General features: G+C 43.8%; 1 protein-coding gene across 2 annotated transcripts in view; it reads left to right on the forward strand.

Annotated features, from left to right (window-relative positions):
• Nucleotides 1-27160, forward strand: part of ACSS3 (acyl-CoA synthetase short chain family member 3) — a 118363-nt gene that overhangs the window by 87356 nt on the left and 3847 nt on the right. For both annotated transcript variants that reach the window (XM_044979778.1, XM_044979784.1), the window contains 3 exons: nt 3308-3371; nt 18710-18791; nt 19868-19990. In XM_044979778.1, the coding sequence (XP_044835713.1) occupies nt 3308-3371; nt 18710-18791; nt 19868-19990 (269 nt within the window). The remainder of the gene's footprint in view (nt 1-3307; nt 3372-18709; nt 18792-19867; nt 19991-27160) is intronic.

A 27160-nucleotide genomic window follows, 5' to 3' on the forward strand; every position in this document is an offset into this window, starting at 1 on the left:
GTTTACAAATCCTGTAACCTTGCTGTTAATGAAATACAGGACCTTGAAATCACTTCTGATTACTATCTCACTTTTCCTCACTTCAGTTGTGATATGACTCTAGCTGCTGCTACTTTAGCTACTAGTTTGAGATAAATGTTTTATGCCACTTAAAAGATGGACTCTGTGCTTTCCGATCGTATAAAATTGCATTAGTAGTGCTCTGGACAATGGTTGCTGAAGTCATGATACCTTTAAATTGGATTTGGGGAAGTAAAATTGGAAGAAATGCCCTTTTACCCCCCTAAATGGCCAAATTCTTTCCTATTATACCATTGTAAATACAGAGTAAAGTAAATTGTGTGAAGTGACTCCAGCTTAACATTGTGGTAAATGAGAGCAGGATTTGGCCACAGTTGAAGATTCAACGTTGGGTGACCAGGTTAGGTTATGAATGCTGCATACCACTGGAAAACTAATTTAAATCTGAATTATTTTTTTAATAATATATCTCATTCATTTCTAGCTCTGATGTTTTCTGAGATCTGACCTATTTGGTATTGGTCCCTTGATCTATAAGTTTGTTTGTTGTTGATCCAAGACAAAATACAGCAACTTTTGGATTTGAGGGCAGTAAATACCTTGAATATAGGTTGGTAGCCATGTAGTTCAGGAATACCTCTAAACTGCTGTTCTTCTTAAAATTTTTCTAAAAATCTTGGAACCCTAAATACTTAGCTGTCAGGAAACAAAATCTAATATGAAAAACTGATGTTAGCACCTTGATAAACAAATTACATTAAACTGAGGACTCTAATGAAAAACAAAAACAAACTAAAAAATGTAAGTTGAAACTGTGGTATGGGTAAGACTATCTCCTCTTACTATACGAGTCCAAATTCTCCAAGTCTAACTCGATGGATTTTTCTTATGTTATTTGAACAGGTACAAGCAACAAATAGTGTTTACAGAATTTGTAGTCATTGCCCAGAAGAATGGAAGCATCTTGTTAGCATCCCAGACTCGCCCTCCCTCGGGCGACAGGGGACAGGATGACTTCTGAGTTCCTATTTATCCTTCGCAGAACCTTTCTTAGCTTACCTTTTGTCTGTCTAATTAACCCTTTATCTGTCCTTACGCCAAGCCTCTGACCCATTGTCTGAGACAGGCTATGCAGGTGTTAAAATCACTGTCCTTTCTGAAGGAGTGTTTTCAGACAGCAAAGATCAAATTTCAGCAGTCCTGGAGTCTGTGTATTAGGTAGGCACAATGATACTTCAAAAGTCTGTTGGCAGATGTGGGTATCTCTGCTCTCACCTCAACTTCCTTCCTTATTGTCCAAGGCTGTTGTAGCAGGATGGACCTAGCTGGATGTTACTGTTGCAGGTCAGGTAAACTCCACCTGTATTCCCCTATGGAGTCCAGCAAAGGCATCCACTTTTAGGCTCCCTGTTCCTCAGCTGTCACCTCTCTTGGGCAGAGACCCACATCTTGTTCCCTCCAGTCATGGTCAGGATTTTCCAGGCTGCATAGTTCCCTGCCTACACTGTGTTGTTCCTGCCTAAACAGGCCAGCGTCTACTCTTTGCTTTCTTTTCAGAGGCTGTAAACAACATGATTGCCCATACTTATAAATTACTACACAGCTCTTCCTAAGCAAGCACATTTATTCTTCAAGTGAAAAGCATTACAGAGAAAACATTAAAAACAATAAAAGAACCTACACAAATGCTAATAAGTTTGACAGAGATCACCCCAACTCCAGCAAAGACTCTCTGGTAGGAGTTAGTCCTTTCTTTAGACATTTTGGATCTTTGATCTTCAGATTCTGGGAATGGGTAAGCAGTAGACAATGATTCCCTCCTCATGGCATTGCTTCAACCTCCCCTTTGAGATTCCCCAGGCGAGCTACTTGACACTGTCCAAAAGTCCATTCTGGTCTGGCCCGTTGTTCAGTATAATCCTTTGAAGCTCATAACATTTCCCAGGGCTCACAATAATACATTACCTTTGCGTTTAATACAATGGACTCCAAATAAACTTAATTCAATAAGGTTTTTCAAGGATATTGCAGGAAATTGCCATATCTGTCAGAGTTACCGCCTCTGCTTGGCCACACTCAAATAGCTTATGATTTAAAAGGCTTAATATGCCTCTCCTCTCCTCTCCTCCCCACCTTCACTTGCTGTTCACATACATCAACCATTCTTAATGAGGTAACTCTAGCTACTCATGCGTCTGAGTAGTTAGTACAGATAAGGGTACCACAGCCCTGGGCAACAAGTTATTTGTCATCCTTCCCTTGTTCCCAGGCAGCATGGATTTGATTCTAATAGATTTCCTAGATAAAGACTGTATCCAAGAGGAGATTCCAGGTTCTGTCCTTGTAAACCTAAATGTCCTCTATTGAAGTATAACCAAATTACTGAAGACTGTAACAAAGGTAGCGTGGACCATTGAAAATGGCACTGGAGTTGGTCTCTGGATTCTGTTCCAAGCTATGCCACTGACCTGCTGCGTGAGTTTGGGCAAATCAGAAGCTACTTCAACTCACCTCTCTGTAGTATAAAAAACACAATCCTTCCGTTGGGATGGTGGTTTCACTATGCAGAGTCTGACGAATCAGAGACAGATTTTGTGCATTTGAAAAACAGACAGGTTTTTTTTAACCACAAATGATATTTATTGAGTGGATGCTAGGTCAATCTCTAATAACCTTAGTTGTTATCACTTACTAATTTTTCTTGTGGGCTCTTTTTCATGGGCTCACTGCCCTACTTCTGAAAGGGCTTTTCTTAATTGAAGATTCAGATTTCACTGTCTGAAGTTTTTTTTTCTTTTAGTTTTTAGTTTGGGGTTGGGTTCTTTTCATTCCAACCAGATGTTTCTCCCTCTCAGTTTGTGTCTCTTTAGTTTAAGGCCTAAGGTATTTGTGGCGGGGATGCTAACAGGAATCTTTAACTCATCTATTTTGGGACCCAGAAATTCTATAATTCCTTTTGTTGCCTGTTCCTACTCCACACTGAAGTGTGACATAAGTGGGCATTCATCAAATTAAGGTTTGTAGACATGGTGAGTTAGTATGCTGCAAGACAGGGTGTGAATCTACAATGTATTAGCTTGCTGCATGGACCCTGTTACTGCTCAGTAGATGTTCCATAGTGCTCCATATCAGGGTTTACCTAGCCGTTAATGCATTGTAGCTTCTCACCCTGGCTTGCCTTGCACTGACTCCCCAGGTAGACAAGCTTTTTGGAAATTGTCCTTGTCCGTCTGAAAAGTACCATTTGCAAGGGAGAAAAATGATCTCTTTCTTTGTTACTTTGCAGTGATGGTTCTGGATGACAACAAGCAACCAGTGAAGGCCAAGACTTTAGGAAATATTGTGGTAAAGTAAGCAAGTCAAAACTTACAAGGTGTCTTATAATTAAGAGGAGCTGCTTTACATGAAAACTGTTGAGAAGGGCAGACTATTTTTTTTTGGCAAAGACATAAATAGCAGTGGCACATAAAGTAAGGAGGATGAGAGTAGAAGAGCATGGCTGTCTCTCATGTTGATTTTTAGGAATCTCTCACTTTATCCTGCAACACTAATATGGGAGCACTCAACTCACCTGGTACAAAAGGGTTAAAACAAACTCTATACTGCTTTTTTTCCTTAATGGCAGACTTCTTTGCCTTGTTTCTTATTTGCCGGCATAAGAACAAGCCTTATTACTGTGATACAAGAGAACACTGCCCGGTCTCCGACTTCCTTCTGATTCCCTGGAGCTCTGCAGCATCACAGAATTACATGCTTGATTTCTAGGAGGATGAAGCAATGACTCCTTGCTGTTTCTTTGTCTAGCTAGCTCAACCTAAAGCAGCATTTGCAAATTCTTTAGGTTTCCTCATCCTACTAAAGCAAGAGCCCTTCTGTTATCTGAAAGTGTGGTTTGTATGGAGAGGATGACTTGTCCCAGAATGGCTACAGGTCAGATGAGGAACATGTATTGAAAGACTCCATAGGCAAGAGAATCATTGGAGAGAAGGGGAAGGAAAGCATGACTGACTGACATACTGTAGGTGGGTGGGAGACTCAGGTTCAAGTCCTTGTTCTCCCTGATTGTGTGATATGGGATGAAAAACTCCACTTTGGTTCATGCAGAGCAAGCACTTGAACTTGGCTCTCCCACATCTCGAGCCAGTGCCTTAACTTTTGGGACATCCTACCTCTTTTCCTCCCTCAATTTAAAATCTCATTTGCAGTCAGAAAATGGACACTTGGACACATGGCCATCAGAAAATTTTTCCCTTCACGGTACCCTTGGGCAGCTCGAGTATCTTCTGCTCTGGGCACTGCTGTGTGCAGGTATAAAGGGCAGAGCTGCTCCCATGCCCCTCTCAGTTCCTTCTTACTTTCCACGACAGTCGTCGGAATCCCTGTTCATTACCAGAAGTTTTCTCTCTGCTCTGTGTGTAAAGTATAATTGTAGTTAGTTAATAAGTTTGGTTGTTATGTTCAAATTTTTTATTGTTTTCCATGTTTTGGGGTTCTACCACCAGCACTTAAGAATGCCCCAATTGCCAGGCTTCATGCCATGTCCTTGTTGCTAGTGAGTGACCCACACAGTTGTTGTCTTAAGTGCCAGGGCGAAGCACGTGAAAGACCGGTGCCAGATTTGCTGAAAATTCAAGCCTAAAACAAACAAGGATAGGGAGGCTAGGCTGAAGTTCCTGCTGATGGAGGTGGTACTCAGACCACGCTTGAGCTGTCCTGCTCCAACGTTGTCAGAGTCCCGGCACTCATCTCCTTCCCTTGTGCCTAGCAACAAGCATGTGTCTTCTAAAGAGGCGCCCACCAGGAGAAGATATCCACCTTCAAAGCCTGAAAAGAGGGGTGAGAGGGAGTTGAGTAGAATATATCTGAAATCCAAGCATTTCTCCTCCAAATCAGTGCCTAAGTCAGCACTGGACTTGATGGTGCCCTCTCTGGTGCCAAAGTAGCACCATTGTGGTATAGCAGTAGACACATATGATCTGAACTTGAGGTTTCAGATGATTCAGTCTATTGCTATAGATCATAAAGCTCACCCAGTCACAACAGCATGAAACTGTTTGAGCTTCTGGGGCATGTGGCCTTGTGCACTTACGTGGTTCAAAATGGCAGACAGCACCTCATAATTCTACAGGGTTGGCTACTCACCGTGCTGTCACCATCTGGACTCAGTAGTGAAGGTGATCTCTCACGCCCTCATCTCCATAGCTTGATGGACAGTTCCAGCCAATGTATGTGTGGGAGTCCCTTTGTCTGCCAGCAACAGACGCTCATGTTAGTGATCGATGTGTCTGCCTTTGGCTGGAGGACCCATCTGGATTCTCTACAGACTCAGAGTTTAGGTCCGCAGAGGAATTGGCTTTCCACATCAAGGTCAGAAAGTTGAAAGCTGTTAGATTGGCCTGCCAAGTTTTTCTGCGACAGATCAAGGGAAACAACCTTTTAGCAGTGCTGCCCAGAAGGGGGGGGGGGGAGTGGGGCAATTTGCCCCAGGCCCTGTAGGGGCCCCCATGAGAGTTTTTTCGGGGCCCCTGGAGTGGGATCCTTCACTTGCTCCGGGAGCCCCAGAAAACTCTTGCGGGGCCTGGGCCCCTGGAGCTTCTTCCGCTCCGGGTCTTTGGCGGTGGGGGGTCCTTCTGCTCCGGGGTGGAAGGCCCCCCGCCGCCGAATTACCGCCGAAGACCCAGCTCTTTGGCGGCGGGTCTCACTTCAGCAGTAATTCGGCGGCGGGGGGGCCCCGCCGCGGGTTCTTGGGGCATTTCGGCGGCGGGTCCCAGAGCGGAAGGTCTCCCCCGCCGCCGAATTACTGCCGAAGCGGGGGCCCCCAGCCGCCAAAGACCCGAGGCCCCCTGAATCCTCTGGGCGGCCCTGCCTTTTAGTCCTCACAGAGAACACAGCAGCAATGTTCTACCTCAGCAAGCAGGGAGGAGCCCGCTCTGTCAAGAGGCTACACTGCTTTGTGAGCTTTGCACTGCCAACTCAATAGGTCTAGAAGCTTCTTATCTACTGGGGTCCAAAACAATCTCGCAGATCACCTGAGCAGATCATTTACAAGACACCATGAGTGGTCTCTTTGTCCACATCTGGCCAGATACATCTTCCGTCGGTGGAGGTTTCCACAAATAAACGTATTTGCGACAAGGATCAACAGAAAGTGTCCGCAGTTCTGTTCCCTACAAGATGCCTGGGTTCCCTGACAGATGCATTCTTACTACTGTGATCAGGCAGGCAGCATCACCGTTCCATTTTTTGATTCAAGAGCTACTAGATTACTTATTGTACCTGAAACACTGAGGTTTGACTGCTAGTTCTGTCAAGGTATATCAGGCAGCTATTTCAGCATTTACTCTTGGGGGAATTCTGCGCCAAAAAAATAAAAAATTCGGCACCAAAAAAATTAAAAACTCTGCATACACTATTTTAAAATGCTACAAAATTCTGAATATTTTAATTGTCAAAATAACACAATATAATCAGGCCAGTTTCAATTATTTCGGTCATTTATTTCAAAATACCTGTCAGCAAGTATGTCTGTACAATACAGACAACAAAAAAGATTCCCCCAGGAGTAGAAAGCTAAAGAAACCCTTACGACAACCCAATTCCTATTTCCTGGTTATGCTTTTGTCAGGCGTCTCAGTCTGGGTGTGTCACACGTGCCAGCTTGGCACAGCTTGGGGGAAAACTCTGCCCCTCTGGTCTTTTAGTCAATTCTGGTTTTTTTTACCCTGCCGCCGTAGGTTACCATATTTCAAGTTCCCAAATAGAGGACACTGCCAGGGCGAGAGGGAGTTGCAGGGGTAGAGTTGAGAGGGGTGCTGGAGTTAGCTGCACAGGGCCCCCTAGCCCGACCCCCCAGAGTTCAGCTGTGGGGCCAGACACCCGCACCCCCTCCCTCCGGAGCCCAGCTTCAGTCTCCACTCCAGGCAGCATTTGTTATTGTCCTAATGGCAGAGACGACCCGTATCTATTGATGGGGGAGGCAAAATGTAAAGATTTGGTCGCCTCCCGGAACAGATCAAGTCACGCCTCCTTCTGGGAGGCCCCCCCCCTTACCTTCAGTCTCCTCTCTTGGAAAGCAGTGGCCCCTCCCTGCAGCTTTCAGCTGTTGCTTCTGCTTCTCCCTGGAGGGTGCAGCCTGCTGACTCTAGCAGCTGTTGCTCAGGGAGGGGGCCTGGCCACACCATGTGACCAAGCAGGGCCGGCAAACTCTGCTTATTGTGCAGCCCTGGCTCACATGCCATCTTCTTTGTTCAGGGCATGCCGGGATCTGCAGCTCGTGCATGCCGCTTGCACTGGTGCATTGCGATTTGGGGAGCCAGGCTCTGTCAAGTCCAGCAGTCCCTAATAGCAGCTCTGCAGCACCAGTTATGTGGGAAAAAATTAAATTCTGTGCAGAACATTACTTCTGTGCAAATTCCGCATTGCGCAGTGATGCAGAACTCCCCCAGGAATAAGCTTTCCAGCCCAAAGTGGATAATTGGTCTGTTTTCTCTAACAACATGTTCACAGCGTTTTTGAAAGGGCTAGTCAAATTGTATTCTTGGTTGCAAGACCACCTTCTCCCAAGCAATCTAAATGTAGTGCCTTCCAGACTTATGGGTCTCCCTGTTTGAGCCTTTGGCCACATCTATGAATGAAGATGGCAGTTTTGGTTGCCATTACCTTGGCCAGAAGAGTAGGATAGCTGCATTACTTAATGGATGGGCCTCTCTATACAATCTTCTTTAAGAACAAGGTTTACTTGCAGCCTCATCTGAGGTTTGTCCCAAAGGTGATATCATCTTTCCATATCAGCCAGCCAATTTACTTATCTGCATTCTGCCCAAAGCCACAGTTGTGGATTGACAACCTAGTCCTCAGTCAACCCATTTTTTTCCCATTGTGGTGTTGCTCAGGATTCGAGAGACAATGCTAGGGTTGAGTGAGTTGTTCTCCACTCATGACTCGCCCTCCTAACCCTCTGTGTTGGAGGTCTGGCAAGATACAACTGAGGGGGGACTGGGGCTGCTCTTCCTTTATACCTGCATGCAGTGGTGTGTGCCAGCAGGAGGAGCTCAAGCTACCCAATGGGTACTATTGAGGGGAAAAGTTTCCAATGGCTGTACTCTGGGCAGACAGACATCAAGATTGGATTGGACATGGGCAGAACGTCCAGAACAACAATTACTGAACAGGTTAGTAACTGTTTTTTCCCCAAATACCAACACTCAACAAAATATTTTGAAGCCCTTGACTGTTTGCCCCAAAAGTGGTAGAGGAGGAGTACTCATTGGTGAATTTTGTGACTTTGTGGCAGTTAAGCTGAACTATATTTATTTGTTATATATTCATGTACAGCTATTTCTGTATCTTGTATCACCTTTTATTCTAGGTTCTTGTCATTAATGGCCTATACTGTAGGGGACCATTTAAAGTGTCATTGCCAGCCTTGGTAAAGCCAAAAGTGAGCTTTCTTAACAAGTTTCCCTTTTTAAAGAGCTTTAAAGATTCTAAGGGTATTTGTATTGTGGGTTTTTATTCTGTCCTCCCAACCCCCATCTTGACTTTTGCTGCATTTGGATGAGTTGGTGGAGAAGGCAGGGGTGGGGAATTTGAATACTTTTTGTACTCTGTAATTCCTGGTAGAATGCCAGTACACTATCCTCTATTGTAGCAGTTTGGCCTTCTGTCAGCAGGGTTGGGAGGTTGGGGTCTGCGTCCAGCTGTATCGCTTAGTGGCAAGAGTCTGTGGCTGTATCACCAAGTGGCAAGAGTCTTTAGGGTCAGTGGTAGGGGAACCCTGGGGCCTCCCTGCTCCACCTGGTTCCAGCCAGGGCCCTGTGACTAGCAGGTCGGATATGCGCCCTGAGGGCAGTCACCACCAAATCTGTTTCCTGGGTCTCTTCCTACCGTGGCTTCTGCCAAAGTCACCACAGGGTTTGGCTTATTGACTTACACTGAGGTTTCTCAGTGACTGTGATCCGGAGGCTATTCTCCTTCAGTCAGGCCCCGCTTTGCCCAGTCTTCATGGGGCGTTCGGCAGCTCAACAGTGGGGTCTGGTCCAGGTGTTGAGGAACTCCTGCGGCTTCTCTGCAGGAGCTACAAGCCTAGGAGCTCCCTTGCTCTGTCCACCCTGACTGGGCTGGGCTGCTGCCTTTTAAGCTATGCCACCATTGTGGTCGTGCCCAGTAGGTGTGGCTGGGCAGGGCATCTGGGCCCAGAGTTGCTCGGTAACTCTTTATTCCCTGTTGCAGGGCTTATACACCCCACCACTCCCTCATAGTATGGTGGGGGGAGAATCAGAAAATAAATTATACACCAAGAATCCTTAGGAAACAACATGGGACCCCTTGTGAAATAGGTTGTTTTTCCCCCCTCTTCTTTTGGTATAGCCACTTGGATCCAGTGTCCCTTTTAAATTGTATTCTATTAGGTGAAACTATGGAAATGTAAGAAAAAACGTTAGTGAAGTGGAGAAGGGTGAATGATGACCATTACGCTACTTGCTTGTGAAGTTGCAACTTGGATGCTGCTGAGTGGAAACACATTTGTAGAAATTACGGTCAGCAGTCTCAGCATTTTTCTCCAACTTTAATTCTAGTAATATGACATCTTCTTGGCAGTTTTTAACAGGTTTTACTAATATTAAACTAAAAATCTGGGGTTGTTAGGGAATGTAAATCCTCAACTCATTTGCTGCTGTTTCCAGCACAGCCTTTGTGTACTAGAAAAACTCTGAAATGCTGACACACTACAATTTTTTTTTTCATTTAAGGCTAGAGTTTGATTGTCCCTTCTGAATGGTGAGGATGAGAGATCTTTTCTCACCCTGACCTCCCACAGATCCCATAAAGATACTTCAGAAAGGCAACCAATGTTGTTGGGAGAGTGCAGGGCTAATAAGGAGCACAGCTACCATAAAGCACTGGGAGAATAGGCCTAGTCATGGCCTTGTGTCTCCAATGCATTAGCCTGTGGAGTATTATTGCACGTTTTAAAAGGATGTAGCAGTTTGTTCCTTGTTTTCATGCTGTTGTAGTCTGAATAATACATAATCTATATATTATATTGATTACTTAAGGATTCCCACTTATCACTTTGAGGTTTGACAGATTCTTGTCCCAAGATCAGGCCCAGTATTATTAAAATTACTGTATAGTTGGGAACTCCAATGTGCACAGTTGCAAAACTCACACTGTAGGAACCCTTCTATGTTTACAATAGCACTTTTTATGTTTAGGTCTCAAAGTGCTTTACAAAAGGAGGTCACTATCATTATCCACATTTTACAGATGGGGCAACTGAGACACAGAGGGGGGAAGTGACTTGCCCAAGGTCACCCAGCATTCCTGTATCAGAGCTGGAAATATAACCCAGATCTCACGAGTCCCACTGTAGTGCTCTACCTGCTAAGCTACACTGAAGTGAGGGGAAGTTGGCAGTTTTTCAAAGAGACATTATTAAGGGCACAAGAGCAATCTATTCCACTGCGTAGGAAAGATAGTAAGTATAGCAAGAGTCCACCCTGGCTTAATCAGGAGCTCTTCTATGATCTACAATTCAAAAAAGAGTCCTACAAAAAGTGGAAACTCGGTCAAACTACAAAGGATGGGTATAAACAAATAACACAAGTATATAGGGCAAAATTAGAAAAGCCAAGGCACAAAATGAGATCAAACTAGCTAGGGAAATAAAAGGAAAAAATAAAACATTCTACAAATACATTAGAAGCAAGAGGAAGACCAAGGACAAAGTAGACCCATTACTCAATGAGCGGGGAAAGACAATAACAGACAATGTGGAAATGGCAGAAGTGCTTAATGACTTCTTTGTATTGGTTTTCACTGAGAAGGTTGGTGGCAATGGGATGTATAAAATAATGAATTCCTGTGAAAATGAGGTAGGATCAGAGTCTAAAATAGGGAAAGAACAAGTCAAAAATTACTTAGACAAGTTAGATGTCTTCAAATCACCATGGCCTGATGAAATGCATCCTAGAATACTCAAGGAGCTGACTGAGGAGATATCTAGGCCATTATCAATTATCTTTTAAGAGTCATGGAAGGCGTGAGACATTCCAGAAGACTGGAAAAGGTCAAATCTAGTGCCCATCTATAAAAAGGTAAATAAGGGCAACCCGGGGAATTACAGACCACTCTGTTTAACTTCTGTACCCGGAAAGATAATGGAGCAAATAATTAAGCAATCAATTTGCAAACACCTAGAAGATAATAAGGTGATAAATAACAGTCAGCATGGATTTGTCAAGAACAAATCGTGTCAAACCAACCTAATAGCTTTGTTTGACAGCGTAACAAGCCTTGTGGATGGGGGGAAGCGGTAGATGTGATATATCCTGACTTTAATAAGGCTTTTGATACTGTCTCGTATGACCTTCTCATAAACAAACTAGGAAAATACAACCTAGATGGAGCTACTATAAGGTGGGTGTATAACTGGTTGGAAAATCATTCCCAGAGAGTAGTTATCAGTGGTTCACAGTCATTCTGGAAGGGCATAATGAGTGGGGTCCTGCAAGGATCAGTTCTGGGTCCAGTTCTGTTCAATATCTTCATCAATGATTTAGTTAATGGGATAGAAAGTACACTTATAAAGTTTGTGGACGATACCAAGCTGGGAGGGATTGCATGTGCTTTGGAAGATTACAATTCAAAATGATCTGGAGAAATGGTCTGAAATAAATAGGATGAAATTCAATAAGGACATGTAAAGTACTCCACTTAGGAAGGAACAATCAGTTGCACACATACAAAATGGGAAATGACTGTCTAGGAAGGAGTACTGCGGAAAGGGATCTGGGAATCATAGTGGATCACAAGCTAAATATGAGTCAATAGTGTAACACTGTTGCAAAAAAAGCAAACATCATTCTGGTATGTATTAGCAGGAGTATTGTAAGCAAGACATGAGAAGTAATTCTTCTGCTCTACTCCACACTGATTAGACCTCAACTGGAGTATTATGTCCAGTTCTGGAGGCCACATTTCAGGAAAGATGTGGACAAATTGGAGACAGCCCAGAGAAGAGCAACAAAAATGATTAAAGGTCTAGAAAAAATGACCTATGAGGGAAGATTGAAAAAATTAACTTGTTTAGTCTAGAGAAGAGAAGACAGAGAGGGGACATAACAGTTTTCAAGTACATAAAAGCTTGTTACAAGGAGAAGGGAGAAAAATGGTTATTTTTAACCTGTGAGGACAGGACAAGAAGCAATGGGCTTAAATTGCAGCAAGGGCGGTTTAAGTTGGACATTAGGAAAAACTTCCTAACTGTCAGAGTGGTTAAGCACTGGAATAAATTGCCTATGGAGGTGGTGGACTCTCCATCATTGGGGATTTTGAAGATCAGGCTGGACAACACCTGTCAGGGATGGTCTAGATCGGGGGGCGAGCAAACTTTTTTTTTGGCTTGAGGCCTGCATCGGGTTTCAGATATTGTATGGAGAGCCGGTCAGGGGAGGCTGTGCCTCCCCAAACAGCGAGACGTGGCCCGGCCCCTGCCCCCTATCCACTCCCCCCTGCTCCTCAGCCCCTGACAGCCCCCACCACTGCCCCATCCACCCCTCCTGCTCTCTGCCCCTTGACCACCCCTGGACCCTCTGCCCCTAACTGCCCCCCTGCTGCTCCAGCCAACCTCCCTCTTCCTTCCTGACACCCCCCCCGGGACCCCTGCCCCATCCAACCACCCCTTCTCCCTGACTGCTGCCGGAACCCCCGACCCCATTCAACCCCCCTGTTCCCCACCCTCTGACCACCGCCACCCCTATCCACACCCCCAGCCCTTGACCAGCCCCCGAACTCCCCTGCCCTCCTGCTGCTCCAGCCACCCTCCCCCCTTCCTTCCTTCCTGACGGCCCCTCCCAGGACCCCTGCCCCATCCAACCACCTCTTCTCAGTCACCGCCCCCAGGCCACCTGCCCCTAACTGCCCCCCACCACTCCATCCAACCCCTCCTCTCCTTCCTGACCGCCCCTGGAACCCCCGACCCCATTCAACCCCCCTGTTCCCTGCCCTCTGACCACCCCCACCCCATCCACATCCCTGGCCTTTGACCAGCCCCCGAACTCCCCTGCCCTCTATCCAACTGCCCCTCCTCTGCTCCCTGCCCCCTTACTGTGCTGCCTGGAGCACCGGTGGCTGGCGGTGCTACAGCCGCGCCACCCGGCTGGAGCCAGCCGCGCAGCACAGAGCACCGGGTCAGGCCGAGCTCTGCAGCTGCGCTACCCCAGGAGCGTGCAGCCCCGCTACCCAGAGCATTGTGCCCGCGGTGCAGTGAGCTGAGGCTGCAGGGGCGGGAGAACGGCAGGGAAGGGGCTGGGGGCGAGCCTCCCGGGCCAGGAGCTCAGAGGCTGGGCAGTACGGTCCCGCAGGCCATCGTAGTTTGCCCACCTCTGGTCTAGATAATACTTAGTTCTGCCTTGAGTGCAGGGGACTGGACTAGATGACCTTTCAAGGTCCCTTCCAGTTCTATGATTTTATGAAATTAGCACGAGGCAACTTGTGTCTCTTTCTTCTTCTGTGAGCTAAAATCTTTGGACATGAAGGTTAATTAACTGAGGGTTCATTTTGAAATGATTGTTGTAATGACCTCCAGCTTCCATTAGCAAGGGCAGCCTGATGAGGAGACCAATATTTTAACACAGAGTCTGACCTTTCTGAGATTATATATAATATGTATATTTATGTGCATGCTTATGTGTGTAACCATTATTATTAGCAAAACAGAATGTCGTCTGTTCTCATAATGAACATTAGTAACGAAAAATCAAGTGAAAATTCCACTGCTGGAGGAAACTCAGGATCCGTGTATCTGTAGACTGTAAATATCACAAGCCTTCTGTATTTATTTTTAGAGGCAATTACCGGTACTTCTGTCTCCCTGGCTACCATCACTCTTTACACCAGCAGTGGGCAACATGCGGCCCATCACGGTAATCTGATTGTGGGCTTTGTTGACGTTGACCATCCACAGGCATGGCCCCCTGCGGTTCCCAGTGGCTGTGGTTTGCCGTTCTCGGTCAGTGGGGGCTGTGGGAAGTGGCAGATTGCAGGGACATGCTGGCCACTGCTTTCCATAGCTCCCATTGGCCAGGAACGGCAAACTGCAGCCACTGGAAGCTGTTGGGGGCCATGCCTGCGGATGGTCAACATCAGCAAGATGTCGCGCGGCCCACAATCAGATTACCCTGATGGGCCTCAGGTTGCCCACCACTGCTTTACATCACGCCAGAACACTAAGGGAGGACACACAATCGTATCATAAGGACAGCAGTGTCTAACAGCTGATCTCCCACTAGAGCCTCTCATGCAGCTCTGTGTCAATGCTTCTGATCTCAGTGTGGTAGTTCTCCCCTAATATTTATATAGCTGTTTTTGCACCCTTGCCATGAAGCACCCTGGGAGAAATCCTGGGAGTAGTAAAGGTCTGATAACCATCCCTTCCCAGTAGCAGCATTGCATCCGTTTCCTCGTGTTTGGGAGGCTGTTTTATTTTAATTTACAAAGCTGGAACTGAAGTTTTTCAATCACATCACCTTGGATTATGTTCTTGTCAGATTTCTCAAGCTGAGCAAGGTCAGGCCTGGTCTGTATTGAGATAGGAGAGCTCCAAGGGAACCGAGGATGCTACAGGAAGATGGGCAAATGCCTTTTCTCTCTCCAGTATCTCAGAACAGAACCAGTGCCCTCCCATGGGGTTAGGTTACACTTTATTATGTGAAGTGCTCTTTCAGATGAAACACAAAATAGAGCTCTTGACCATTTGATTTTTCATCCTCTGGCTCTTAAGGTCCCAATCCTGCTGTTATTAAAATCTGTGGCAAAATGCTCATTGACTTCTATGGGATAGAGATTTGGCTCTTTGGGTGTAAATTCAAAATTCCATCCTGATCAAGTGACTTCCCTCTGTAGTTTATGGGATTCATTTTCTCTTCCTGACCTAAATGTGTCCTGTTATGTGACATTAGAGGTGGAACACGTTCCTGGTGACAGGAGTGATTCCAGTGTAAATATTGTTTTGGAATCCTTTGGCATGAAAGATGATGTACAGGGAGTCCTCGGACTTATGATGCCCGACTTAGTTGGATGCCACTTACAACGCTTTTCAATTGACTGCTCGTTTCGCCCCTACGACACTTGTTTCGCCCTTACGATGAAAGCCAGCAGGGAGAACATACACATCACATGCTGAGCCTCAGCCAATCATGGATTTCACTGTTCAAGCATTTTGATTGTCTGAGCCGGGGGCCTGGAGCCAATCAAATACAATTATCAAGGCTACCTGGCAACAAGCTACCCTGGCTGTGGAAGCCAATCAGACAAGTAACTGCAAGGGACCCCTTTCCAGCTCCATTCATTATAACGTGACCACAAAGTTATTTACAAGGAACACTGTAAAAAGCAAGCCCAGTTCTCTGTTGTATGTTGCCAGCATTCTGAGCAGCTGCCTGCCTTGCTGCCTGCCCCCCTGACTGTCTGTCCACCATGTCTCCCAACATTGAACTCAGTGCATCTGTGAATAGGGGCATATACAACATGTACAGCTGCTACAGAGAAATTTACAAGGAGAAGAGGAGAACATCTGTCCAAACTTCCTTAGACACTTTCTTTAAGACTCCAGAGAAGACTCCAGAGAAACCTGCAGCCCAGACTTCAGAGAAGCCCCCAGCCAAGAGCCCTTCAAAAAGTTCTGGAAAGTCAAAACGTGATTTTTATTTGTTTATTTGAATGTTGTTTACCAAATAAATACATTGATGGTGCTGCATTAGACATCTATCATTCATTTAGTACAAAAATCTGGGTTATTGTGGTGAAAATAGTGTATCAAGCTTTGGTTCAGGAACCAATCCCCGCTTTATACCATTTGATTCCTATGGGAAAAACAGTTTTGACTTATGTTTTGACTTACAACACAATCTGAGGAACGAATTGTGTCATAATCCCAAGGACTCCCTGTACATACATGTAGGGTAAGTTCTCTTGGTTCTCATCTGTGACTAAAGTGCTGCAGAGAGCCATGGCAAGCCACTGTTAGTCATTTTGTTCTTTTTCTATCCTGCAGGCTCTGGGTAGGGCTTCAGCTGTGCTTTTTTAATCTGATTCTTGTTAAACCAACACTGAATCCCAGGTGAAATAACAGAAAACTGAGATGGTAGGGACAAATAGAGGGACGGCGGAAGCATGAGGGAAAGGAGTGATGGCGGGGGGGGGAAAAGCAAGGGAGCATGAGACAGAAAGGAGAGGGAGCTGGAGCAAAAGTGTAGAGGTAAATCTAATGTGTTCCAGAGAAATAATATGCTCTCAGACTCGTAAAATACAAATAAAAATAAATACAAAATAACGAGGAAGAAGTATGAAAAGAGGGATAGGGCAGATCAAAAAAGCCAGTAATTTTGTTTGTGGATTTCAAACAACAAACAAAAAACCCACACACAATCCTGACATTATTACTAATGTCTTTAGAAATTCTTGCACTCTAAGCGGACACTAACCATGACTTATACAAATGACCTGGTGCTACGCATGAGGTAGTTTAGTCGCTAAAGTACTGATCTACTGCTATTGACCAATCAAGAAATCAGGATTCCCTGATATCATATGTTACATATTTCTTCTGGTTTTAATTTTCAGAAATCATATTTACAAAACAGCAAAATGAGGTTCTTATTTTAGAAATATAATGCGTTCTTCTATTTAATCACTAAATTGGGAGCGTTTGAATGCAGCTCTGGAGAAATCATTAATGACTGTCAATGTGTAGTATCCTTTCTCTCTATCATAAGGACATCTCAGACAATTAAATAAATTAAAGGTGCAAAATCTGCAACTACAATACCTGTTATGAATTCTTATACAGTTAGTAGTCAGGCAACAAACATGGTAATTACCATTCTCTCGTGGTTTCTCTTGAATCTGAAGAAGAATTTTTTCTTTAAAGCGCTCTCATTTCCAAACACATGGCTTGGTCCATTCCAGGGTTTCTTCAAGCAAGATGTCCATAAAAATGGGGTTACTCTTTTGCAAAGCAACTAGTACTCCCACTCTGGGGACCCGACGCTGTCCAATAAACCTGCCAAAATGGGCAATGTGGGGAGTGGCTAGATACCCCATGGATGCTCATGCAGTTTACCCATCATCTGAATCCCTGACCACATCCTGTTGCCAAATACACCCTTCTGGTCCTCTTAAAGTGAATCACTTAAAGTGATAGCTGAGTCTGACCCTGAGAGGCCCCCATCCTCTTAGGAAGAACAGTGATGATTTAGCTTGTTTTGCCATGGCTTATTCTATCAATACTTTCTATAGAAAAAAGGAAATTGTCCTTTTGTGCTGATAAAAGTAAAGCCTGTAGTGTAGATGTGGTTGACTTGCTAACACCATTTCCTGTGGGCTAAAATCCCACATGCAGTTTATATTTTATCAGTATGGACACTGCCACACTACTGGGGAATGTTTCAGTGCTGGAGGTATTGTCCTTTGGATAGTATTATGAATCATAGTGGCGTTTGTCAGGGTTTGGTGACTGCCAGGGTGAAAGTGAAGATCCCATGTATTAGGGATTACTTGTGAGTAATACATTCATCCCAAGCTCATACCAGGAGACCTTTTATGCCACATAATTGAATTGCTCTAATATATGCATGCACACTCTCTCTCCTGCAAATCTGCTTTCAGAGTTAACCTTTATAGAATCCCAGTTCAACACCCCCCCCACCCCAAATTTATATCTTGTAGGGTTAAACCCAGTTTCCTTAAAATTTTTATCTACAGTCAACACTGTGAAATTTAAAAAATCACCGTTTCTCCTTGTCAGCCCAAAAAGCTTTGCCACTTCTTCCCATCTGACAGATATTATTTATGTGGAATGCTCCTTCTCTCATCTTCATCACATTCAGATGCTGACTAAAGTGGCAGAAAGGAGCACATGTTGAAAATTCAGCTCATGGTGCATTTCAACTTTTGTCATTTCTGTTTTCTTCTATGAATTAAACCCCAATTATTTTATTTTTGAAAATATAGGTTTTTACCTTTTTCCATCTTCCTCCCCCCAATAATTACTGCAGTTTAATCTGCATAATTTCACTTCATTTTTGGACAATTAAAATAAGTATAACCACCTGAAAATACTGTGATCCAGATCCTCATGACTTTGAAGTCAATGGTGCTGGGACAATTTACACAAACCGAGGGTCTGATCGTGTATGTGTGTGTGTGTGCGCATGTGTGTGTGCGCGTGTGTGCATGCATACATGCATGCAAGTACGTATGTATTGTATGTATTATAAAATGTCAGGTGCTTTATCTTGGGCAATGTTTTAAATTGAATGATGATGATAGATTTTTATAGCACTTTTTTCACATTTACTAGAGCAAACTTTATTTTACTAGAAGTTGGAGGCCCTAGTGTTCTATAAAATGTATCAGCTAGCAGTATCTTCAAGTTTATAACTATATGAATGTGATTTAACAATAGTTTATGAAATACATAACTTTCAGGATCATCTGTCACTAAGCAATATAGGTGTTAAGGGAACTGTCATCCAGTTGCATAATCCTCATATGTTTACCTTACTATGCGACCTGAATGCAGTTCTATCACGTTGTGATTATCTATTATACTGTGCATCATTGACGTTTTTAAGTTTGTATCTTATTATTCTAACTACTGCACTATTTTCCTTTTTAATGTAAGGTTGCCTTTGCCTCCTGGAGCCTTCTCGGGTCTCTGGAAAAATCAGGAAACGTTCAAGGAGTTATATTTCCAAAAATTTCCCGTAAGAATTGCAAAAGGAACTATATAAACTACCAGTAATGCTATGGCATTGAACGATCTTAGTTAGTAGTTATAGGATTCTGTCATTTCTTCTTTTGATGAGAGAGCTTTGATATGTATGTCTACATAAGATTAAAATCATTTAAAGTTAAAGCTCTCATTGTGCAGAATATTAGAATGTAGTCACTCTCTTTTAAAGAAAACCTAAAAAATACAGTTTGTCTTCTGTGTGGGGTAACATATGCAGGAGGGGAGCATGACCAGGGAAGGGAATCAGTAAATAGATGAATAAATTACGCTTTCCCCATCAGATCCACACATGGAAGAGATTGTACATAAGCTGATCTCCTCCCTACACAGGAGAGAGAGAGAGAGAGAGAGAGAGTTTGTTTGTTTTGTGTTGTGTTGTGTTGTGTTTTTCCTATGTATGACCAAGAAGGAAGATTTGGTCCAAGGGTGGAAATAAGTGAGGGAACAGATTTACGTGAGGACAAGTTGTCATTTTGTGGTCTGGCAAGGTGTTGCTATCATGCTTCTGGGTCAAGATATTCCCAAAAGAAACAGAAATATCATGAGAATTTGAGTTCAACTTTGCTGCCCCATCCTTTAGAGACAACCCCATCTCTTCCTCTGGACTCAGGAGAGCCCCATCTTCCAGGGGTTCTGAGGGAGCAGTGAAAAGGCTGGAGAAGGTGTGAGTGGACTTGCATATACTGTTCCTGCTGACCCCACCAAGTTCACTCAGGGAGGGGAACCCAAGCTGTATTATAAAATAAGAACAGTGAATAAAATGTTTCAGAATAAAATCCATGTAATGAAAAAATAATAATTGGGAAAAGAAGGAACTGCAGAGTTTATAAAGATTTTTCAGTTTTAAAGTTGATGTGATCCTATTTTGCACCGTGAAGGTAAATATGTTGATAATTTTTAACGCATAAACTTTAGGTGGGAGGTGACTATATTAAATAGGCCAGTAACTTTTTTCATTTTGAGTGAGTTATTCATCCATTTTGCTGGTAAACATTGCTGATGACCCTAGCATTAATACCAATTTATTGCTTGTGGTTTTATTTTCAGGGATACTACGATACCATGGATGCTGGGTACATGGATGAAGATGGCTACTTATATGTCATGTCTCGAGTTGATGACGTGATCAATGTTGCAGGTCATAGAATTTCTGCAGGTGCAATTGAGGAGGTGAGCACAAACTTAACAGTGAAAATGGGTACAAAAAAGCTGGCATCACAGGTACGTCTACACATTGAGTGGGAGACTGTGGAAGTGAGTCTCAGAGCCCAGGTTTCAGAGTAGCAGCCATGTTAGTCTGTATCCGCAAAAAGAACAAGAGTACTTGTGGCACCTTAGAGACTAACAAATTTATTTGAGCATAAGCTTTCGTGGGCCACAGCCCACTTCATCAGATGCATAGAATGGAACATATAGTGAGGATATATATACATACTGAGAACATGAAAAGGTGGGAGTCCCCCTACCAACTCTAACAGGCTAATTAATTAAGATGAGCTATTGTCAGCAGGAGAAAAAAAACTGATAATCACGAGAGCCCAGTCTCTATGCAAAAGAATAAATGGACACAAATCTGACATCAGGAATCATAACATTCAAAAACCTAGGAGAACTCTTCAATCTCTCTGGCCATTCAGTAACAGATTTAAAGGTGGCAATTTTGCAACAGAAAAGCTTCAGAAACAGACTCCAATGAGAAACTGCTGAACTTGAATTAATATGCAAACTAGATACTATCAATTTAGGCTTAAAGAAAGACTGGGAATGGCTGAGCCATTACACACATTGAATCTATTTCCCCATGACCGCCCCTGGAATCCTCACACCTTCTTGTCAAACTGCCTTAAATGGGCTATCTTTTGAGTATCACTACAAAAGTTTTCTTTTTCCTGTTGACAATAGCTCATCTTAATTAATTTGCCTCTTAGAGTTGGTAGGGAAACTCCCACCTTTTCATGCTCTCTGTATGTATATATATCTCCTCACTATACGTTCCATTCTATGCAGCCGATGAAGTGGGTTGTAGCCCTTGAAAGCTTATGCTCAGAGCCCAGGTTGACAGACTCAGGTTTGTGGGGCTCATGCTAAAAGGTGCTTAAAATAACTATGTAGATATTGTGGCTCGGGCTCTGAAGCAGAAGGTGGGGGTGAGCTTCAGAGCCCAGCGTCTAACCCAAGCCACAACATCTACACAACTATTTTTAGCGACAGAGCATGAGCCCTGTGAGTCCAAGTCTGTCGAGCCAGGCTTTAAGACTCACTGCCGCAGGCTGCTGCTCACTGTGTAGATGTGTCCACAGAGACTGAAAACTTCAACAAAAATATGTGTTTTTTTTTTCTTTTCGGCTGTGTACTTGTTGGTTTTGATTTCTTTGGGAGTGGGGTGTTTAATATCACACATTTCTAAGATTAAAACTTTTGGAAAGTTTTTTAAAAGTAGTTTTAGGGTGGATTTCAAAAAGCGCTCAGTGTTGGCTTAAATTCTGCTCCCATTGAAATCATTAGGAGTTTTATCATTGGCTTCAGTCAGAGCAGAGTTAAGCCAACAGTAAACACTCTGAAAATTCCACCCTCACATCCTAGCTCACTAATGTAATATACAAGTATCAGAGGGGTAGCCGTGTTAGTCTGGTTCTGTAAAAGCAGAATATACAGGTAACTCCAAAAGTTAAAACTATGCATTTTAAAATAGCATTTTGAGACTCATTTCCTGATTCACTGACCTGTCCAGATCTACTGTAATTGCCAGAAGATCTTGCAAGTACAGGAAGCCATGTAGGGAGTACAAGAAAATTCTGCTTATTTGGTATTAGGCATGTTGTACTTTTCTCTAGACTCTGAACTTAGCAGTTGAGTCAAAGGAGAATTAATTTTGTAGTATTTTGCTTTACAAAATATCTGTTTGCAACCTGTATGTTGACCTGCATATTTTAATGTAACATTTTGGATTTTAAAGCGTAGAAAACTTGGAAAAAAGCCAGAGGACAGATTTTTGGACTTTCTGGCTGCATAAGCCATTTGGGTTGCACAAAACCAGTGCATAAACCCAGTGGATCCACCTTCCTGAGCATTTGCATTATATAAGGCAGGGGCAGGCAAACTTTTTGGCCTGAGGGCCGCATCAGGTTTCAGAAATTGTATGGAAGGCCAGTTAGGGGAGGCTGTGTGTCCCCAGACAGCCAGGCGTGGCTTGGCCGGCCCCCGCCCCCTATCCGAACCTCCCTGCTTCTTGCCCCCTGACAGCACCCCCTCATTCCCTGATGGTCCCCCCCCCGGGACCCCTGCCCCATCCACCCCATGTTCCCTGTCCCCTGACTGCCCCTGAAACCCCAGCCCCTGACTGCCCCCTGCTGCCCCATCCCACCCACCCCCCTCCTTTTGGGACCTCTGCCCCATCGAACCACTCCTTCTCCCTGTCCCATGACTGCCCCCGGAACCCCTTCCCCTGACTGCCCCCCGCCGCCCCATCCAACCCCCCTCTCCTTCCTGACTGCCCCCGGGGACCCCTGCCCCCATTCAACCCCCTGTTCCCTGCCCTATGACAACCCCGCCCCCTATCCACACCCCTGGCCCCTGACCACCACCCTGAATTCTCCTGCCCTCCATCCAACCCCCGCTGCTCCCTGCCCCCTTACCGCACTGCCTGGAGTACCAGTGGCTGGTGGCGCTACAGCCACACCACCCTGCTGGAGCCAGTCACGCACTGCACAGACCACCGGGTCAGGCCAGGCTCTGCAGCTGCGCTGCCCCAGAAGCTTGGAGCCCTGCTGCCAGAGCATTGCACCAGCGGCAGAGTGAGCTGAGGCTGCGGGGGAGGGGAACAGTAGGGGAGTGGCCGGGGGCTAGCCTCCTGGGCCAGGAGCTCAGGGGCTGGGCAGGAAGGTCCCGCGGGCCATAGTTTTCCCACCTCTGATATAAGGGGAATCTCTGCGTGGAGTAGAGTGGTATTAAAAGCTCCGCACCATGCCATCTCATTCTCCAGGGACATTACTGGGGATCCCTGCTCCCTGGTACTCCCAAGATACTGGAATGTCTTCTTAGGTCTGAGAATAATCTGGCTTAAAATAGAGCTGCTCTAATGTAAGAGTGCTAGGCTAATGTACATTGGCTCAGAATTGGGAGAATGTAAATGTCGCGTAAAGCCACCTCCCCTCCCACTCCACAATCCTGTAATGAGCACACCACCTGGGAAGGGATTCTTCCTTCCATTATGGCCTTTTAGTGAAAGGGGTGTCACAACACCAGATGTAGGTGGGGAGGATCTAATCACACGCACACACACACACACCCGGTATGGACTTTGCACAAGGTAATTTATGTGGCCATATGAGACCCATGCCTCAAACCCCTGGCCTAGGGGGCATGTCTAAACCAGGGGACAGTGGGGGGAACAGCAACAGCGTAGCACTTCAGGGATTGTGCTAATTTAGGCTGCCCCTCAATGTTAAGTTATTCAAGGGACCATACGGGCCCCTTGAGCAACCCAGGGTTAGCAGGGCACAAAGATGGTTTGAAGACACACAACACAGAATCTCGCCACTGGTCTTTTACTTTTGTATCGTTAAACAAATTATTCAGGTGTTGTTCCTTATCTTTCAGACTGGATCTGAAGCTGATAAAATGGCTGGTGTTGTGAATTCCCTGATGTTTAATATTGTACTACTTTATCAGTGTGTACCATGTGAGCTTTCTTCTTTTCTTTAATTTCAGTCACTTGTTTTTCTGTCTTCTTCCCTACTGTTTTGTAATTTTGTTCCCCTGAAAACAATATACACTTAATCACAAGAAAATACTTAGTTTTTCAATTCACCTTTTAAACCAAGCTAAAAAAAGCTAGACTGTAGTTAGTTTACAGAGCAAACTGCTATTTAAATGAGAAAACATTAACAACAACACAATTAACTTTTCAGTAAGATCAGTAAAAACAGAATTAGAAGCTCAGTGAATCTTCCTTTAATTAAATGACAGTCACCTTGTCGAGTATGCATATTTATCTCCCTTTCCATTATAGCTACAGATAGTTGAGCAAGTTTTTCCTCAGATTTTGACTATAAATCTCAACAATAAGAGTTGTTTATTTCACCAAGATTTTCTATAAGTATCATCAGGCCCCTGTGAAACTACAGAAGTTACCATTTATCCTATGGCTCAATGAGTAGTTGTTACATATTTGTGTTAATTTCAGCTTCCATCTTGTGCTCATTGTGTGTGTGTGTGTGTGTGTGTGTCTCTTTTAGCTGGCATTGCTCGCCTTTTCTCTGAAGCAAGGGATTAATACTAAAGGGATTTAGCACGACTAGTGCCCTCCTGACTGTCTGGCTGCTGCTGCTTTAGAAAACAGAAATGCATCCTGTTTCAGTAACTACCATTCTAGAAACACTGCCTCTTTATTTTTTTTTTTGTTCCTTAGTTTTACGGCTTTTGAATGACTTGTGACTGTTTCTATTTTCCATATTTCTATTTTGCATGTTTTTTAAAATTTTATTGTATTTTTTTAAAACTTTCTACTAATTTTTAAAGCTCTTATCTGGTTCTTATGAATATGGAACCCTTCACTCTTCTTCAGAATTATCTATAAACTTTTTGAACTCCATGGAGGGTACCTGGACCCAGGCCAGGTGTGGGGCCTGAAAGACTGCACTGGGAGTAGAGGCTTTAGAAGGGCTTAGTCCATAGGCAAAAAATGGGAGGCTGAGGACTTAAGGAACCTAATGTTAGGAGCTGGAACCATAATGTCAAGTTCAGGGTTACAACTGTTTTTTGTATGGTTTCCCTATGTTGTATCAGTGTGTTATGTTTCCCTGAGATGCACTGAATTTTTCATGATATTTTCTCTGCTTTGACTTTATTTTTATATCCCAATCCCGAGGGTTTAATTGATTAAGATTTTACCTTTTCCTTTTGTGTGTGTTCACTTTTCTAGTGGTTGTCTCCATTTATGTGTTATATTCTATTCTTTACCCACTTACTTGTATTTTCCTTGATATATACAAAAAGCAGCTATGTCAACTAACACTCCTGACTGAGCAGGCAAAGGAATCTTCAGGGGGTGCCATTAAATGATAGACAAAGACTCCTTTAATGGAAATTTGACATTTTGAAACCCAACAGTCAGGGCAGAATAGGGAATGAGGGAATTCTTGAACCAGCAAAAGAAATTATAGACTACTCCAGCATCTCAGCAACCTGAAAGAGAATAGAACAAAAGTATCAAGGTCCCCTTAAAGGGTTAGAGTATTTTTATTCGCATCTGCTGCTATCATCTGTTTCCTTCCCCAGACATGAAGGAATGAAGAAGAGCTGTGTGGTGTTCGAAAGATTGTATCTTTCACCAACAAAAGTTAGTCCGATAAAAGATATTCTGTCACTTGGCACCATCATTTCTAGTAGTCACTGCAGCTAATGAAGACCATCCCATGAGAAAAAGAGGTAAAGAAATTGGATCTGTTTGCTCGTAAGGATTATTCAGTGGCATCTCTTCAGGCCAGGATTGCAAACTACTTAGCTATGCTAGCCAAATACAGTTATATGCAATGGGACAAAATTGCAGTCATGGTTCTCTTCAAGGCAGAGATCTCAACCATGTATTTTGTTTTATCCTAATTTTTTATCAGAAGAGTCAGAGATTCCAAAAGAGAAGACTGTCCTCTTCATTCTCTACTCAACCATCTCATTCTCAGAAGTAACAGTTTTGATACTTCAGTGGAGTATCACTAGACTATGTGTATTGGTACCCTTCCCTTCCCCCTTTTGGGACCTGCCTTTCTTCTTTCAAGAGTGCTTGGACTTCTATAATATTGCGCTTTTGGGTCATCCAGACAGGATACACCCTCCAATTCCATGCCATTTCCCCCCTCATGCACCTTCCCCATACTTTTTTGGGGACCATTCTCATGCATCAAGAAAAACTGTCACTACTGGAGTTAGTGGAAATGTTCCTGGTTCCCGTAGCCTTTGGGGGAAAGGGATTTTATTCCCCATACTTTCTTATACCAAAAAAGTATACTAGACCAGGTGCTCCACAGTAGACCACAGGCTCCTCAACACTGTCATTACCAATACAAAATTCTGCATGGTGACTCTGGCATCCATCATACCTTCTTTATATCCCATGGATTGGTTCAGTACACTCGATTGGTTCTGTACACTCGGTTCAGTGCAATACATCCTTTGCACAAGAAATGTTTTCATCTCCAAGTACTAGGCAATCATCATCAATTCCAGGTCTTTCTGTTCAGACTCTCAACTGCACTCCAAGTGTTTACAAAATGTCTGTTGTTAGTATCTGCCTATCTTCATCATCGAGGGATTTATGTTTACCTGTCTCTTCACAATTTAGTTAATGAGGGAAGATCAACTCAACAGGTCTCAGAGTCAGTAAGATCGAATCTACATCTGTTCTCAAACTTGGTTCTAAAGTTCAATCTCAGGCTCAGTCTCGGTCCATACAATTCCTAGGCATATATGCCTGCCTCAGGAGAAGTTCCAGAATTTATCTCTCATATTTATTTTCAAGCCTGAGATTGGTCTCAAATACTCATATCACACCCTTTGCCAGACTGAGGGTGAGACCTCTTCAGTCCTGGATCAGGTCAGTTTACTATCCAAACATCCACAGAATGATCACCCCTTCATTGATGGCTAGAACCAAACAATGTCTGTTGTATCTTCTCTGCACTCTGCTTTTCATATTATTGCAAATAACCTAATTCCATAACTAACAGGATATTTATCTTAATGCTGTGCCAGTTAAGGCAAAATATGCATATATAATCACTGCTACCTTAAAAGTATAGAAAGCTTCAGCGTGTTGATATCATGTACATGTGTGCTGAAAAAATAGTGTCAATTGAACATACAAATTAGGAAGCAAAGGAACGTTCAATGTGTTTGTGTGAGCAGGTTTCACATACTTTATGACAGCTGCCCTGCAACCTGAGGCATGTATTATTGGATTTAGATTACTGTCCGTCATTAGTGTGGGAGCAAATCTTTGTTTTTGCAATAGGCTATTTCTTTAAAGAAGCGTTGGCTTAAGCTAATGGTTTATCCTTTCTCCTTCTTGCTTTCACTCTTTTAAAAAATAGTGGCTTGGGCCAATGTTAACACATGGTGAATTTTGGGTACATTTTGCATACTATTTTATCAGCAATGAGGAAAGCATTAATGGATATTATCACTACTATAATTCCTACAGGAAGGGTTTGATTAAGAGTTGGACCATTAACACCAGTGGATCCAAATAATTTCTTAGGAGGGAAATCAAGGATGCGTATCCTATAGTTTTTATAATCATTGTGGACACCTGGATCCCTAGTTATATATGAAGAGCAAAACCGA

Source organism: Mauremys mutica, chromosome 1 (assembly GCF_020497125.1).
Source record: "Mauremys mutica isolate MM-2020 ecotype Southern chromosome 1, ASM2049712v1, whole genome shotgun sequence".
Classification (NCBI taxonomy): domain Eukaryota; kingdom Metazoa; phylum Chordata; order Testudines; family Geoemydidae; genus Mauremys; species Mauremys mutica.